Source organism: Echinops telfairi, unplaced genomic scaffold (assembly GCF_000313985.2).
Source record: "Echinops telfairi isolate 266 unplaced genomic scaffold, ASM31398v2 ScPeMD7_7458;HRSCAF=8496, whole genome shotgun sequence".
Classification (NCBI taxonomy): Eukaryota; Metazoa; Chordata; class Mammalia; order Afrosoricida; family Tenrecidae; genus Echinops; species Echinops telfairi.
Window position 1 is genome coordinate 44967771 of NW_022111358.1, and position 16611 is coordinate 44984381.

The 16611-nt window shown below is 56.2% G+C and overlaps 1 protein-coding gene across 1 annotated transcript; it reads left to right on the plus strand.

Annotated features, from left to right (window-relative positions):
* Nucleotides 1-8412: 8412 nt before the first annotated feature.
* LOC101641013 (CMRF35-like molecule 8) lies at nt 8413-14669 on the plus strand. Its single transcript, XM_045299944.1, has 4 exons — nt 8413-8492; nt 12893-12930; nt 13301-13414; nt 13724-14669. Exons 1-4 carry the CDS (start codon nt 8471-8473, stop codon nt 13898-13900), a joined length of 351 nt encoding a protein of 116 aa, XP_045155879.1. The 5' UTR covers nt 8413-8470; the 3' UTR covers nt 13901-14669.
* Nucleotides 14670-16611: the final 1942 nt, after the last annotated feature.

Sequence of the window (16611 nt, forward strand, 5' to 3'; positions counted from 1 at the left end):
AGAGAAGGGTGCTTGACCTTGTTCCACCCCACAGGCTAGCTCATCGTGACCACAAGGAAGTGGGGAAGGAGTTAATGGGCAAGGGCAGCAAGAACGCAGCCCACTTAGAGCTCTGGACCTCACAGAGCAGGCCTCTGAGGATGGCCATGATGGGGGAGTTGGGGTGTGTGTCTTAACTGGACTAGCGATGGAATCTCTAGTCAACGGAGGCTACATGGGCGAATACCCGGTTCCAAGTTGTAGCGTCCTGGCCAGCGGGACGCACGAGCAGGACCCTGGGGGGAAAGACGAACCTGGATGGAAAGAAAGACACGGAGACGTGGAGCAAGACAAATGCTGATCAAGCTCGTTTATTTGGGCAAAGTTAGGGGAATATAAAGAGGAACTGGGAGGTGCATATTCTAATAAGGTGTGCTGCACAATATCCAATCCAACATGTATTATTATAATGAAGCATAAGAATGTTAACCAATCGGCTATCCATCATATTCTCAATATGGTATGTTTGTAGTCCAATGAGTGCTTAGTATTTCAACCAATGGGTGAAGAGAGGGGAGGATAACCAACCAAGGTCACGTAGCTACAGAACAGTTACAGATGCACAATAGTCAAAGAACACTTCGGGGGGAGACGAGGGGTAACACAGACTGCAAGCTGTCTCAGACAGTTTCATAGAACAAGGAAGCTTTGGTGACTAAGATATCTTTTAAGGCATAACCACCTGCCAGTAATTTTCCACTAGGGCCGGTCACTGTGTGAAGGACCTTGAGAATGTCTGCTAGGGCTGGCTCCCGACACCAAGTGGCACCTGTACAACCACGCTGCCCCCTCAGCATCCTCTCTGTCAGAGCGGCTCTGGGAGAACAGCCGAGAAGGCGGAAGCGGCGTGCGCACAGAGGAAAGCAGAAGTGGTGTTTCCTGGAGGTCTGGCCCTCCCTTCTTAAGCAGGGATGAGGCTCGGCATCCAGCTGGGGCCCGGGCTGTTTCAGGTGGCCCCTTCTGTGGAGGAATGACCCAGCGGGCCTGGGCCCTGTGGCTGCCTCCAGCCCTGCTGCTTCTCTGGCTCCCAGGTGAGGGGGCTTCCTGGGTGGAAACTGTTTCTTGGGCGGGTGGGGGCAGGGAGGCCGTGCCAGCCGGAGGGTGTGGCAGGAGAAGTGCCACATGGGGGACCTTGAGTGTGAGCTCTGACAGCACTCTGTTCACTACGGAGGACTGCCCTTGGGAGGGCCTGTCCCTCCTTCTGCACCCACCGACCTCTGGTGGGCATTGGAAGGGAGGAGGCACAGGGAGCGGGGAGTCTGAGCAGGCTCTCCGAGGAATCTTTACACAAAGGAGGAAGGTGACAAGCAGGTCACCTGCCCACTGAGTGGGTGGGAGAGTAGCCTCAGCTGGGGGTGCCTGAGGGGCCTGAGTGGGGGAAGACCCTCTTTATGGGCCTCCTTTTGGTGAGTGTGCAGGAAGCCTGGGCCTGGGGGTGGCGGGCCGGGGACTCAGGGACACAGAGGGGCATCTGGGGCAGCGCAGGGCTATCTGGAGCCGGAACAGGGAGGAGGCTGGCCCAGGTGTGGTGGTGACAGCCTCCACGTGGGCCTGGGCCAGGGCTCCTCTCTCTAAAGGGGAGCGATGGGGATGGAGGGAGAGGGAAGGGGGTGGGAAGGGAGGGGAGAGAAGCGAGACTGTGGGCAGAGTTTCATCGGTTTTCTGTGGTGAGAACTCACGGGGTGAGTCGTCCTTCTCAGGGATCCGGCTTCCGGGCCCCCAGAGCCCCGAGCCCCATGAAGTGTGTGTTGGGTTTATCCCTAGGATACTGAGAATCCTTTGACCGCTGTTCTCATAAATGGGATCTTTCTCCCGTTTGATTTGTAAGGGAGTTGGCTGCTGGAATTCTCCTCATGTGAGTGTGGGCATGTGGGCACCAGTGCCGCTGCTGCTCTGAGGCTGTCCGTGGGTTCTCCTGGGCTGGCCCCGACCTGTGCACACCGAAGGCTTGCTGCTCCCCTCTCACTCTCTCTCTCTGTCTGGGGACGTGTCTCCGCAGGGTGACCCCTAGTGACTGTGGTGACAGCGCTTCTCCACGCCTTGTCCCCGACTCAGGGGCCAGTGTTCCCACAAAGTCAACTCCGGCTATATCGGAAGAGGGTGACCTTTTTGTCTCCTTATGAAGGGCTTTTTAAAAGCCAGCCGTGGGTGTTGGATGCTTTCTGGGTCTGTATCGAGATGAGCACGTTTCTCCCCTAGGGACTAAGAACGCAATGACTTTTACAGACTCATACAGTTGCTCAGATGGAGTCTTAGATGATATTATGTGTATCCATGTACAGGATAGTGAAGTATAGTGCAGTATAGTACAGTAAAGTATAGTGCGGGTTAGTATAGTGTGGTATAGTATGGAATAGTACAAAAGAGTATGGTACAGTGCAGTATAGTATAGTGCGGTATAGTACAGTACAGTATAGTATAGTGTAGTAAGGTATAGTACAGCACATTATAGTATAGTGCAGTATGGTACAGTGCAGTACAGTATAGTATAGTGCAGTATGGTACAGTGCAGTACAGTATAGTATAGTACAGAACATAGTACAGTATGGAACAGTACAGTATAGGATGGTACAGTACAGTATAGTATAATGCAGTATGGTACAGTGCAGTACAGTATAGTATAGTGTAGTATAGTACAGTATAATATAGCATAGTGCAGTATGGTACAGTGCAGTACAGTATAGTATAGTACAGTATAGTATCATACAGTATGATACAGTAAGTATAGTGCATTATGGTACAGTATAGTATAGTGCTGTATGGTACAGTATAGTACAGTACAATATAGTGAAGAATGGTATAGTATAGTGCTGTATAGTACAGTATAGTGCAGTATGGTACAGTACAGTACAGTATAGTGTGGTATAGTACAGCACAGTATAGTATAAGGCAGTATGGTACAGTACAGTACAGCACGGTATAATATAGTGCGGTACAATATCATATAGTATGCCGACTTTACAAAGGAGATGTTTTACATTCTCGAATGCCTCATTCCATGATTATGCAGAGGAATGAACTTGTCTGAGTTTTGCTCCTTTTGGGGGAGGAGTGATTTCTTGGGACCACTTAACCCTATTTATTCTAGACCAGGGGATTGGCACCTGGTGGCTTGAGAGCCACACATGGCCCTCTCGGTACGTATGTACCAAGTGGCTCTGAAGTTAAATTGCAAATGAAAATCAAGCGATCACAGTTTCACTGAAAGGATATTATTCAGCAAACCGCGATGTCATGTGTTTACACAGATGCCTTTGTGAATAATTTTCAAATGGTTGGGAGGGACAGGATCGGCTCTTGGGTCTCAAAAGCCTGCCGACCCCTGCTCTTGACCAACAAAAAAGACAGCAGAGACCCAGTGTGAGGATGGCGCAGGACCGGGCGGCTTTCTGTTCTGTCCCACACAGGGTCGCTATGGGTTGGGATGGAGCCTAACAACAAACAGGAGCCCTGATGGCATAGCGGGTTACCCATTGAGATGTTAGCCACCAGATCAGCAGTTTGAAACCACCAGCCGCTCTGCAGGAGAACGAGGAGGCTCTCTACTCCTGCAAAGAGTGACTCTCAGGAACCCACCGGGGCAGTTCTACCCTGTCCTGCAGGATGCACTGTGCGCTGGGATGGATGCCACAGCAGTGAGTCTGAATGACAAACGGACCAGACCAAACAAGTCCATTCTGGGACAATGCGGACCATTTACCCCTTCCTCCACCACCATTCGTTTCGTTCAAGTTTACAAGCATATTTGCAGAGACGTGCAAAGCACCCGGGACCTTTCCCTCTGGGAAGGCAGATGCGGGTCATTTATGTTATCTGTCTATCTCATCGTTGGTTTCTTGCAAGGAAAAAGCGATTTTTCATCGTGTATGCCAATTCCACAGCTTTCTCTGTTCCTCATTCACCAATATTGCCTCGGGTTCCCCTCCTCCTTCGCTGGGCCTCCTTGCCAGCGTCTTGAGTTGGACGGTCCACGTGTATGCCTTCCCGCTTCCCCGTTTCGTGAGCAGAGTGGACGAGACTCAACAACTACAGGGCAACAGAGGAGCAGCAACAGGGGAGGGGTTGCCGCACGAGTGGGGATCCCTCCAAGAAGGGACCCCGAACCTGTGCTTATGTCGAGTGGGTTGGGGAGGAGGCTCACAAAGGAGGGTTGTTCGATGCCTTCGAGGTGGTTCCGATACAGCAACCCACACGCAACCGAACGAAGCCCCGCCCGCGCCCGCGCCTGCGCTGTGCTTGCAATGGTTCCTTTGTGGGAGCCCGTGGGTGCGGCCACGATGTCCGTCCATCTCGTCGAGGGTCTTCCTCTTGGTCGCTGCCCCTCTGCTTCACAGGCACTATGTCCTTCCCCAGGGACTGGTCTCTACCGATGACACGTCCAAAGTCCGTGAGACGAGGTCTCTCCGTCCTTGTCCCTCCGGAGCGCCCTGGCTGTGCGTCTTCCAGGACAGATCGTGTACTCTCTGGGCAGTCCGTGGCACCCTCCTTCAAATGAACTGCTCTTTCTTTGGTCTTCTTTATGCCACGTCCAACTTGCACACGCGCGTAGGAGGCGACTGCAAGTACCCTGGCGCACCTTAGTCCTGCAAGCGAGAAACCGCCCCGCTGGTCAGAGCGGTCTCTAAAGCGGTCTTGTGCAGTCGGTGGACCCAAGGCAATGGCACATGCTGGGTGGGACAAATTCGATCCCCCAGCCCTCTCCCGGCCCTGGATTCTGTCCCTTGCTGGGGCAGAGGGCGTGTGAGAGGCTGGGCTGCTCTCTGACCTGGGAGAGGCCTCTCTGCAGAGGGCCGGGTGCTGGGGGAGGGGCTCGTACAGTCCTGGTCAGTTGGGAGTCAGAGGGTCTGTGGTGGGTGAGGAAGGGGGAGGGCAGCAGGAAGGAGACCGGTCTACAGGAAGGGGCTGCAGTGAGGAGACTCTTGGGGTGACAGAGGGGCAGGGGAGGGCACTCAGTGTGTGACTAGGGGGCTGGGGTGATGAAGCTTCGGTAGGACTGTCCCCACCCCCACCCCCACCCCCGGCACCGCTGACCCAACCTGTACAGGTAGAGTCCGGACTTGGCTTGTGTTTTCCAGGCTCCATGGCGCTGAGGGGCCCCGAGACCGTGGTGGGGACGGAGGGGGGCTCTCTGGACGTGCATTGTGAGTACGAGGAGGAATTCAAAGGAAACGACAAGTACTGGTGCAGAACCCCGCGTGTCAGACTGTGTCAGAAGTTGGTGATGACCGCAGGAGCCCAGCGCGAGGTGAGGAAGGGCCCAGTGTCCATCAGGGACGAGCCCGCCCAGCTCAGCTTCACAGTGACCCTGAGGAACCTCACCGTGGACGACCAAGGCGCGTACTGGTGTGGGGTTCATGCTACGCTTTGGGGAGATAGAAGAGTGTTGGATCCCACCTTCCAGGTGGTGGTGTCTGTGTCCCCAGGTAAGCCCCTCCCCCACAGGAGCCCCAGGGCTGTCTGAACAAGCTCGGGTCAGCACAGCTGGGACGGTCTGGTCAGAGAGTGACGTGAGGACACAATAGGCCTGTGAGACAGACAGACACCAAGTCCTAGCGTAGTCTGCCTTGCCCGGACTTTGTGGCCACCTCAGAGGACCTGGGAGACTCTGAGGGAGGTGGGAGGTGAGGGAGGAGGAGCGGAGTTTGAGCCCCCAGGAAACAGGGCCCTTACACCTCGGATGCTGCTGGGGAGGGTGGAAGCGCGCCTGCAAAAGAGAGAGAGGTGCCAGCCCCCCAGGACCTGACAGCAGGAGTCAGGGAGGTGGGGCCACTGAGAGCCGAGCACAGGGCATGAGTGCTAGGTGGGCAGAGGCTGGACTCAGGGGGACTTGGACACTTGACAGGACAGCTGTGCCCTCTGGACGCTGCATGGCTGAGCTTGGGGGGAAGAGACTGGGGGGGGGAGGGGTGAGGGGCTCCCAGTGACCCGGCCTGTGTCACAGGAGGGAACAGGGACAGCTGGGCACCTGTGTCCTGTTGGAAGTTTCCTTGGCCCAGGGGCTCCTGGGAGATGCTGGCCCAGGCTCCTCTGTGCTGCCCTTTCCTCAGTGCGCTGTGCTCCAGCCAACCAGGGGGACTGGAGAGTGGGCAGGATCAGGGGAGGGCTCCTGAGTCTGACCTGTGTTTCTCCCACCAGCACCAATGTCAAGCACACCTGTAAGTACCACTCTCACCACGACCTCTACCCCCACAATGGAATATCTGTCTGTGTCCTCCACTCCACTGCCCACAGAGGCCGTCACCCCCAGCCGGAGCAGCCTGGGCAACCCCAGCCAGAGCCAGCCTCCAGGGTAAGATGCCCCAGTCCCCGTGACCTGGAAGTAGGCCTTCTGGGCCTGGGCCTTCTCCATGGCCAGTGGTCCAGACAAGGGCGGGACCCACACACTGGTGGCTGGGACTCTGGGCTCCCTCAGCCCCAGCCCAGGTTGGAGGCCCCAGTGTGGGCATCCCAGGTCGGGAGGCTGTGTGTCCCTGGGCTTGGAGAAGGTGGAGCGGGTGGAAGGAGGTGGCCTGAGGGAGAGCTGGTGGGGCCCCACAGGCCCTGATGGGGTTTCACAGGCGTGTTCTCCTGTGCTCCTCACGGCCACCTGCCCCGTGACTGTCCTCTCTCGACAGACGGGTAAACCGAGGCTAGGTGATGGTGCACAGTTACAGGAGGGCGGCTTGGGGCTTCCACGCCCCCGAGGTGTAACAAACCAAACAGGAAGAACATGCTCAGCGTGTCTTAAGGGGAAAGAACTCAAGAAAATGTCAAACCACAGGTCATAATATCAAAAGGTTCTATAGGCAACGCATCGAAGGATGCAGGGCACATCCAAAGAGCATGGAAAGAATACGCAGAGTCACCGCAGCCAGAAGAACTAGTCGGCACTGAACCACTTCAAGGGGTCGCCTAGGAGGTAGACCCAACGGTTCGAAGGAAGAAGCCAAGCTGCACCAAAAGCATTAGCCGAAAACAAGGGACCAGGAATTGATGGAATGCCAATTGAAATGTTTCAACAAACGGATGGGGCACTCACCTGTTAAGGCCAAGGCATTTGGGAGACAGCTCCTTGGCCGCTCCCTCGAAGAGATCCATATGGGTGCCCATGCCAAAGACAGGAGACCCCGCAGAAGTGGGAATTGTAGAACCATGTCACTGATACGGGATGTGCGGACACCTGCAAGGATGGTGGGTACAGGACTGGGCGGTGCTTCCTGCTGTGGGGCTGCGGTTGCTAGGGGTGGGAGCAGATTCCATGCCCCTAGCAACAGCACCACTGCTATCCCCCACTCAAGTCCACGTTGCTGATAATCATCCAGAACGGTTGCAGCTGTCCATGGACCAGGAGCTGCCAGAGGTTCAGGCCGGATTCAGAAGAGGACGTGGAACAAGGGGTGTCATTGAGGACATCAGGCAGACCTTGGCGGATGGCTGCGACTACCAGGAAGATGTTGACTTGTGTTTTATTGACGAGGAGGCCCAGGCATTTGACTGAGTGGGTCATGGCAAGCGTGGCTAGCCTTGCAAAGAATGGGAATTCTGGAACAGGCCCCTTTGCTCATGCGGAACCCGTACGTGGCTCAAGAGACAGCTGGGCAAACAGAACTGCTCAAAGGTCTCATAATTATAACTTCTCATAATTCAACTAGGTCATGGGTTGGGGACTCCCTGGAGGATGTGCCCTGTACTTAGTTTCGTGTGGCAGGAGTGTCAATACGGTACACCCACGTGCGCTTGTCATCAGAAAGTCCCCTGACGGTGAAAAGGTGAATGCTCCTGGTTTGCTCTTAGAAACGTGTATCAGTGTATCATTCCAGCCCACCCAGGGGTGCTTCGGAATAAAGAGCAGGCAAGTTGCTCCCCCAAACGTAGCCCTGGTAAATGCTCTGCAGTACAGTGAATCTGAATCTATTTGGCATCCGTGTGTGTGTGTGTGTGTGTGTGTGTGTGTGTGTGTGTGTGTGTGTGTGCTTTGCTTTGGCGGGTGATTCGGCGTCTCTGGAAGGTTCAAGTGCAGTGTGTGAGTGGGTGGGTGTGACCTGGGCAGACGGGGACGTGCGCAGGGAGACGTGACGTGTCTACTTGATTTGGGCCTCTGCTTTGTTTCATCCGACCGTATCTATCCACTCACGTGGGCTCTGGTGATACAGCGGGTTCAGCCCTGGGCTGCTAACCAGAAGGCTGACGGTTTGAACCCACCAGCCACTCCAAGGGGGGCAAAGGGGGCAGTCTGCTTCCGTAAGGACTGACCACCTTGCTGGCCCTACAGGGTGGCTAGGCGTCAGAAGGGAGCCAATGGCGCTGCTTCATTTTAATCTGCTCACAAGTTTTGGGAGGAAGATGCGGCCCCCACACCACCCTGTGTCCTCCCTCCAGGCTGTGGGTGCTGCTCGCCCTGGTGGGTCTCCTGCTGCTTCTGTTGGTGGGGGCCTGCCCAGTGGCCTGGAGAATGAGGGCCAGACGCAGAAAAGGTGAGTGATGCCCCCACCTCTAGCCCTGCCAATCCTGCCCAGTTCCCAGTCCTCTGGACTCTGTGTCCCCGTTCCCCACAGTGGGAATCAAACATGCCCACCTTGCACCACGTGTCCAGGTGCGTCCAGATGACACGCCCCAAGGAGGCATCCCTGGGGGTATGGAGGGAGCACAGCAGGATGGGTGCCCCTCTTCCTGCTGGCTCCTCATACCCTCAAGGATGGAGTCCAGCCCCCTGCAGGACAGGCAGCCCCCACACTCTGCCTCTCCCGCCCCTTTCTACCACTCTGTCCATCCATTAGGAACGAGTATCCCCTGCCCGCCTTCCCCTAGCTCCTTCCTGGCTGCCTTGCCCCAAAGAGGAGGTCCGGGCCTCTCTGGATAAGCCTCTGTGCTTGCCCCCCTCCATCCCTGCACCCCCCCCCACCCCCAGCCCTTTCCACCTGGATCGCCTGCCTTTCCCACCAGCCCGTGTGCCCCTTAAGGTCGGGGACTGAGGCTGCAGAAGGGGCTTCCCATGTATTGGTTGGATTCCTGGATGCTTTAACATCTTGGGGCCCTCGGACCCAGCACACATCTCCGACCTCAGGTTGAGAGAGTCTGACTCAGGCGACAGGTACCTGCTTAGCAGGCTGCTGGTCCCAGTAAGTGCGCGCTCCATAAATATTTGACAAAGCGCACAGACTCAACGGAAGCCCAGGGGAACCAAGGAAGTGATGGCCTCTTGTGAGGGGTCAGGGCCCCCAGTCACGGCTCGTTCAGCAAGTGCGGGCTTGTGCTGGGAGTGTGACCTGCGGTCTCCTTCCTGTTTTCAGCGCTGGCGGCTGCCCAAGCGGTGGACTTGCGGGGCAGTGTGCCCTGCAACTTCTAAAGGCTGCAGTGAGCTTGGTGGGAGTTGGGGGGGCTGCTCTGTTGACTGGGATGTGGCCGGTCCCCCATTCTCGCCCCCACCCACCCCCGGCCCCTCCCGTGGGCTCCAGCCTCCCTCACACGGGGCTCAGGCCTTTGGGGAATGTCTGGTCACAGTAGATATCTGCAGGGAGTGTAGACAGAAACCACTTCCTCTCCCCACCAGCTGCCCTGCCCCTAACCTGCCGCCCATGTGGAGATCGCCCACTCCGGGGTTTTCCTAGCTGGCCTCAGCTCCTGCCCTTTCACCCAGAAAGCCTCCCACTCACCCAACAGCCTCGTCTCTGGTAACACGCTTCACCCACGGCCGCCAGAAAAACAGGAGAGAAGGATCAAGAAGGGACGAAGTCACACGTTCACCCACTGCTGTCACGTCCGTGCTGGCCACCGCGACCCCGCGGCACACGGGAGACGTCCCGTTGGGGTTTCCAAGGCTGTTCGTTTTTGTCAGGGCTGACTGCCTCGTTGTTCTCCTGCTGGGCAGCGGGTGGGCTCGAACAGCTAGTAGCCAAGCCCTTCACCACCACGGTGCCTTGAGGGCCTCTTAAATGACAGAGTAAAGGACCGGAATCTCGCAGAAAAAATCTGCCTCCGGCATTTGAGGTACATCTTCCCAGTAATGTTTCTGTGCCCATCTATGCACGAGAGACCGTCCCAAGAACAGCGCTGTAACTGAGCACGAATGGTCGCAGCCCTGAGGAGTTAGGACCCGTCATCAAAAACATCACACGTGAAGAAACAGACGAGAGAAAGGAAAGATCGAAGTGGATATCAGGCACATGTTCTGTTTTTAATTAAAAAAAAAAGTTTAAATCATTTATTGGGGGCTCATACAGCTCTTATCAGAATCCATCCATCCATCCATCCATTGTGTCAAGCACATTTGTACATTTGTTGCCCTCATCATTTTCAAAACATTTTCTTTCTACTTGAGCCCTTAGTATAAGCTCCTCATTTCCCCCCTCCTTCGTTGCCTCTCTCCCTCACAAACCCTTGATCATTTATAAATTATTATTATTTATAATAATATAAGTCAGACTGACTGATGTCTCCCTTCACCCACTTTTCTGTTCTCTGTCCCCCAAGGAAGGGGTTATATGTAGATCAGTGTGATCGCTTCCACCTTTCTCCCCCCACCTTTCCCTTACCCTCCTGGTATCGCTACTCTCATTATTGGTCCTGAGGGGGTTATCTGTCCTGGATTCCCCGTGTTTCTAGCTCTGATCTGTACCCATGTACATGCTCTGGTCTAGCGGGATTTGTAAGGTACGATTGGAACCATGATGGCGGTGGTGGTGGGAGAGCAGACACGTGTTCTTGAACACAGAGTGGCTAAACTATGTTGAAGAAATGAGGCTGTAGAAAAGCTGAATAGACCATTTCAAAAGGCAGCTCAGAATTCAAGCTGGATTCGAAAGGGGATGTGGAACAAGGGCTATCCTTGCTGAAGACAGAGGGATCTCGGCGGAAAGCAGAGCATACCAGAAAGATGCTTCCTTGAGTTTCACTGACTCTGCAAAGGCCTTCGATCGCGTGGGTCAGAACAAACCCCGGGTCACGTGTGGAGAACGGGACTTCCAGAGCACGCAGTGTGCTCGTGTGGGACATGCACGTGGACTAAGCAGGGGAAGCACAGGCAGAAGAGGGCTTAACATCAGGAGAAGCTGGTGTCGGGGCTGTGTCTTTTCACCAGACTGTTCCATCTGTCTGCTGAGCAGAGACTCAGAAGCTGGATGATCGCAGGAAGAAGGTAGGGTCAGCCCTGGGGGAGGACGCACTGACCGCCTGTGGGGACCAGCAAGGAGCACCTGGAGCACTCACGGGGGACGAGCAAAGACCACAGCTTCCAGTGTGGACCCACACCCAACGTACAGGAAACTGACGTCCTCCCAACCGGATGGAGACACCACGGAACGATACACGGAGAAGACAGGGAGGTCGTCGGAGATCGCATGCTACGGGGTCGAGAAACCAATCGACCGATCTGTGGACTGCACAGGCAAATCTGCTCCACGAGCCCTCCTGAGATTATTGGACAGCAAAGAAGTCACGTTGTGGTGCCTGACCCAAACGGTGGCCTTTTCGGTCAGAAAACCTCGGAAGAAGTGGCGCCGTGGACTGTGCTGTCGGGAGGACCATGGTCTGCCGGGAGGACAAAGTGAAAGGAGAGTGTCTGGGGCAGGGAGCGCCAGACTGCACAGGGATGGCGCACCTTGTCTCCTAGACTGTGGGTGTGTTGTCAGGAGCGACCTGTCCCTGGAAAAAAGGACATCATGGTTGGTCAAGTGGCTGCAACAATGGGCTCCACTGTAACAACCTTTGAGAGGGTGGGGCAGTGTTGCCCTTTGCTGCACATGGGGTGGTTATGAGCGGGGACAGACTGGACAGCACACAACATCAACAACACCAACAACATTAACAACAACAACAACATCAACACCAACCACAACATATATGCCTGAATGGTTTCTGTCAGAAACTGGGTCGCACTATCAATCAGGTATTAGACATAGATATGAATATAGTTTTATGTATTTTGCACACACCCTCTCGTATCATTTTACCTGCCATTCTTGGGTGTTATTTTCTGAACAGCCTTGGCAGCAGAGGGTACGGGTACGTGGAAGCATCACGTCCTGGTTAACCAGCCTCTGGGGGTGGAGAAAGGCTTACTCTTCGGCATCGGGCTTTTTAGAAGATGATTCATTGGGATTGATGGACAGTTCAGATCATTCCATAGTTCAATCACGGGCGGCAGAACGGTGCGTCTGCTGCACAGTCAGTTTCCAAGCATTCGTTTTCTATATGGACCCCTTGGCATCACCAACCCGCCACCACCTCCGTGTCCCCCTCGCCCCCAAACCATTTTAGTCCCTTGTCGACTCTATTGGTTCATCAGTCCTGGTTTTCAGACCCCCTCAAACGAAACAAAACAAAGACATATACCACAACTTCAAAACATAACACTACCGCGACACCCCCTAATATGTACAATCAAAACCAGGCCAAAGGGTACAACCCCCAAATACAGAAGATTTGGGTCAGCAGATCAGGTCCAGCACGCGTCCTAGAGGAATCCGCTGACAAGGTTCACTGTTCAAGTCAGGCTTACACGTCAATGACCTTCTGCACTCAGCTTAAGCATCAGACTTTTGACGCCCGTTTCTGCTTCCGGTCCTGCCTGTCCTTGCCCTGTTCCTCTCCCTGAGCCTCGGACCAGCCCCTGGAAGAAGTAGTGCTTGCAGAACGGGCTGTATCTGATCTCTCATGGGTACCTAGAGCCTGCCTACTCATTCATGTCTTCACTTCATCACTCACTCACTCACTCATTCAACTCACTCAACCAACTCCTGGGGTCCTCCATGGTCAGACCTGAGCCTATCGCCCCCAGGACTGGAGCCGGTGGGGAGAGGTCTGTTTCTGGGGGAGCGTTGGGAATCCAGCGTTGGGAGTGCTGGGCCTTCACCCTTCTCCTCTCCTGTCCCCTTAGCTGCCCAGAGAGCACAGCTGTCCCGGAACCACAGTCTGGTGAGCAAGGGCTGCAGCTGGGGGCCAAACGCAGCAGGATGGACAGTGGCATCGGGCAGTGGAGGCCCAGGAGGACAGTGGGGGACGGAGGGTGGGGCTTGGCCAGAGTCAGAGAAGGTGGTGATTGGGTCCAGGGGACATGGAAGGAGGAGGGTCCTCGCAGCCTCAGCAGTGCTCAGACAAGGCCCAGAGTGACCCAGAGTGGGCGGGTAGGGGTGGAGGAGGGTGGAAAGACTGGGGCAGGCGCACCCGGACATGAAGGGGAGGGGGAAGGTGGGTGCAGAGAGGCTGGGGCAGAGGGTCCTCTGGACGGACCCAGGCAGGGGCTCAGAGAACTCCCAGCACACCCCGCTCCTCACTGCCTGCCCAGCCCCAGCTCGACGAGCCCGGGGAGCCCTGCTATGCGAACCTGGAGCTGCAGACGTGGCCTTCGGGGACAGCGCCCGAGCAGCAGAGGGACGTGGAGGTGGAGTACAGCACCGTGGTAGGTGTGGGTGGCACGTGGCTCCTGGGGACTGGGACCTGGGCAGAGCGGCAGGGCTGGGGAGCTGGCTCACTGTTCTCACGGTGCAGGCAGAGTCAGGGAACTCCTGGCCCTGGTGGCTCAGGAGCGTTGGCCGGAGCAGGTGGGCACACTGGATGGAAAGTCAGTTGTGATGGGAGCAGGCTTGGGACAGAAAGAGGCCCCGACAGTGGGCAGAAGGCTGGATCCGCATGACTGGGTCTCTCTCAGGTTGGGTGTCCCCCAGCCCATCCTCCGCACCTCTTCTCGAGCCTTTGTCTCCCTCCACAGGCAGCGCCCATGGACGAGGTGGACTACACCTCGGTGACGTTTGCGCTCCCGAGTCAGGGTCCTGAGGCCCCCAGTACTGCCCTCGAGAGGCCCCGAGAGGAACCAGAGTACAGCGTGGTGAAGAAGCCATCGCCCCCGTCTCAGGCCTGCCCATCTGAGGGGCCCCTGGGGTCATGAGAAGCCCAGGGGTGGCCCTCCGCCTGCTCGCCCGATGGTCACTAAGGCAGCTGGGCTCCGTGGACTGTCTCTCATGCCATCTGCCTGGCTGACTTCTCAGGGGAGACCAACGGGACTGAGGGTCCTGGTTTCTAATCTTCCTGCTTTCCCTGTGGAGCATGTCAGCTGTGTGCACGGAGCACAGGAGTCCCGTCGTCCTGGGCGACGCACACAAGTCGGCACCTGCACCTCCCTTGGCATCATCACCAGCTGAGCCTGGGAGTCAGCGCTGACGCGTGGCGCCCCCGTGCGTGTCAGACAAGAACTGTGCCCCCCAGGGTTTTTCAGTCGCTGACTTTGTCAGCAGTAGATCACCACGCCTCTCTTCCAAGGCACCCTGGGTGGAGTCGAACCACCAACCTTTCAATTGGCAGGGAGCTCTTCACCTGTTCTTACCACCCAGGGCTCCTCTCTAACTCACAGCCTCGTAGCCACGCCCGAGACTGCCCAGGGGAGAGGAGACCTAGATGGGGAGTCAAGGGAATGCAGGAGAGGGGATTCCTTCACCCACACACGGAGGGGAGGGCCTGGGGCCACCCAGATGATCCTCTGCAGACGGGGAACCCCAGGCCCAGGGAGCAGGGGGCCCGGCACAGGGCCCCAGAGTCAGTTCCTCTGGACCCGTCAATGAGTTTGCTTTTAACAGAAGAGGGAGGATAAATTGGAAATCTCTTGTATGGAGAGACCAGGAGAGGCTATTTAAATAAAGCCGTCCGCGTTGCCTATGGAAGCACAGGCACACCTTGTTGCCTGTTGCTCTGCCCGCTTCTTCGACGAGCCTTGGGTGTTGCGTTTCTCACAGACGCAGGCTTCTGGCCACCGTTGCTCCACAGGCATTGAGCAAGCCTATCGGCTCCGCTTCCCCAACCGCCTGGGCTCGCTTTGGGGCTCTGTGTCACGTTTCGGCGATTCCAGCCACATTTCAAGCATTCACATAAGGGACGACGGGAGGAAGGCTCCACGAGGTGGATTGGCACAGTGGCTCCAAAGATGGGCTCTGACCTAAGGACGATCGTGCAGGTGACGCGGGAGCGGGCGGCGTTGCTGTCTGTTGTCCGTGAGGTCGCTATGAGTCAGGACTGACTGGCCGGCGCCTGACAACCACAACCTGACGCAGCCAGACACGTGGGCGATGCTGAGTGTCCCTAAAACTTCTCATGTGCTGGGAAACCCAGCCACGTGTGTGACTCGCTTTATCGCAGGCTCTGGAGTGAACCCACAATGTCTCTACGGTCTACCTGCCAACGCCTGGCTTTGCTGTCAAATGGGCACAGGGAAGCCCCAAGGAGCCTTTGAGGAGGGACGTCCTGAAAGACGAGGTGGGAGGGTGGGAGGAGGGACGGCTCCGCCTGTTCTCTTCCCAGGAGCAAAGATTTTCCCCGTGGTGGGAAGAGCTCCCTGTGTTCCTGGCTCCTACTGACCTATCCGCGGCTCCACTGAGAGCCAGGTTTACCACCTTCTCACCTGTGACACCGCGATTCTCTTTCACCTGGCAGCCACACGTCAACCTTCTGTTTGAATACATAGCAGAGAAGAACAAGAACAGACAGTATTCCACGTAGGTCAAAGGTGTTGACACCAGTGTTATCACTAAATGGCGATCTTGAGCCGTTTTCTCTGATGGGGGCTGTCGCTTGCGAAGGATTCTTCCAGAGGCAGGTGGCCCACCTCCGAAGGCAGAGGGCCTGTGAGGGTCTTCAGATTTTCCGTGTGTACCTCGGTGCCATCCATTCCAGCAACTTTCTCCCTCTTTCTATACATGTTCTGAAATGAAAAAGGGGAAACACACACACACACACACACACACACACACAGTGACCCAGGGTGGGCCAACCCTTGGGCACAGCCACATCCACTGGACTAGTGAAATGGGCTGTCCCACAAAATAATGGCCCCGCCATGCCTGGTGGAAGTCAAGCCGAGGCCAGCTGTTCCCTTGGGGGAGATGATAGGGACGAGATCACTGCATACAACACACACACCACGTAACACACACATATCGCTCATATACCATGCCCTGCAATATGCAACACATGGGCACAGGTCCAGGTCCCGCTGAGGGAAGGAGCCAGGAGGGGCTAGGGGTCATGGGAAGTCAGGGGGTAAAACTCCACAGGCCCCAGGTGGCTCTCTGCTCTGGCCTGAGACTGGCGAGCCCAGCTAAGGGGCCCTTCCTCCTGCCAGGAGGAGAGCCGTGGGCGGCCCAGCTCCTGGCCCACAGGGCTGATGGGACTGCTCCCCACAGGAGGACATCTGACCCCAAGTGACAGAGGGGTTGGCCGGAAGCCGCAGCACCGATTCTATGCAGTCAGAGGGATGCAGAACAAAGGAAAGTGAGGGGGAGGTGACACGTGGGGAAGACCTACTACCTCCTGACTCATTTCTGACTCATCCTTGGGAAAGCCCGGCCCAAACGCCATCAAGTAGTGTTTCCTCTGCTGAGGCAGCAGGCCCATTTTTGCCTTCCCCGGGAGCAGAGAGATCCGTGGAAGCCCGCTATCACTTGGGGAGTCGTGGGTTGTTCCTTGATCGATGCAGAAAACGTAGGAATAAAGTCTTGGCATTTCCTGATAGAATTACGGGTTTGTCCCAGGAACCTAGGGAGGTATGATGCCTTACGTAAAACTTGACCTGTGATGAGCTTGTGCTTCAAGGAGCCTCGGGACCACCCC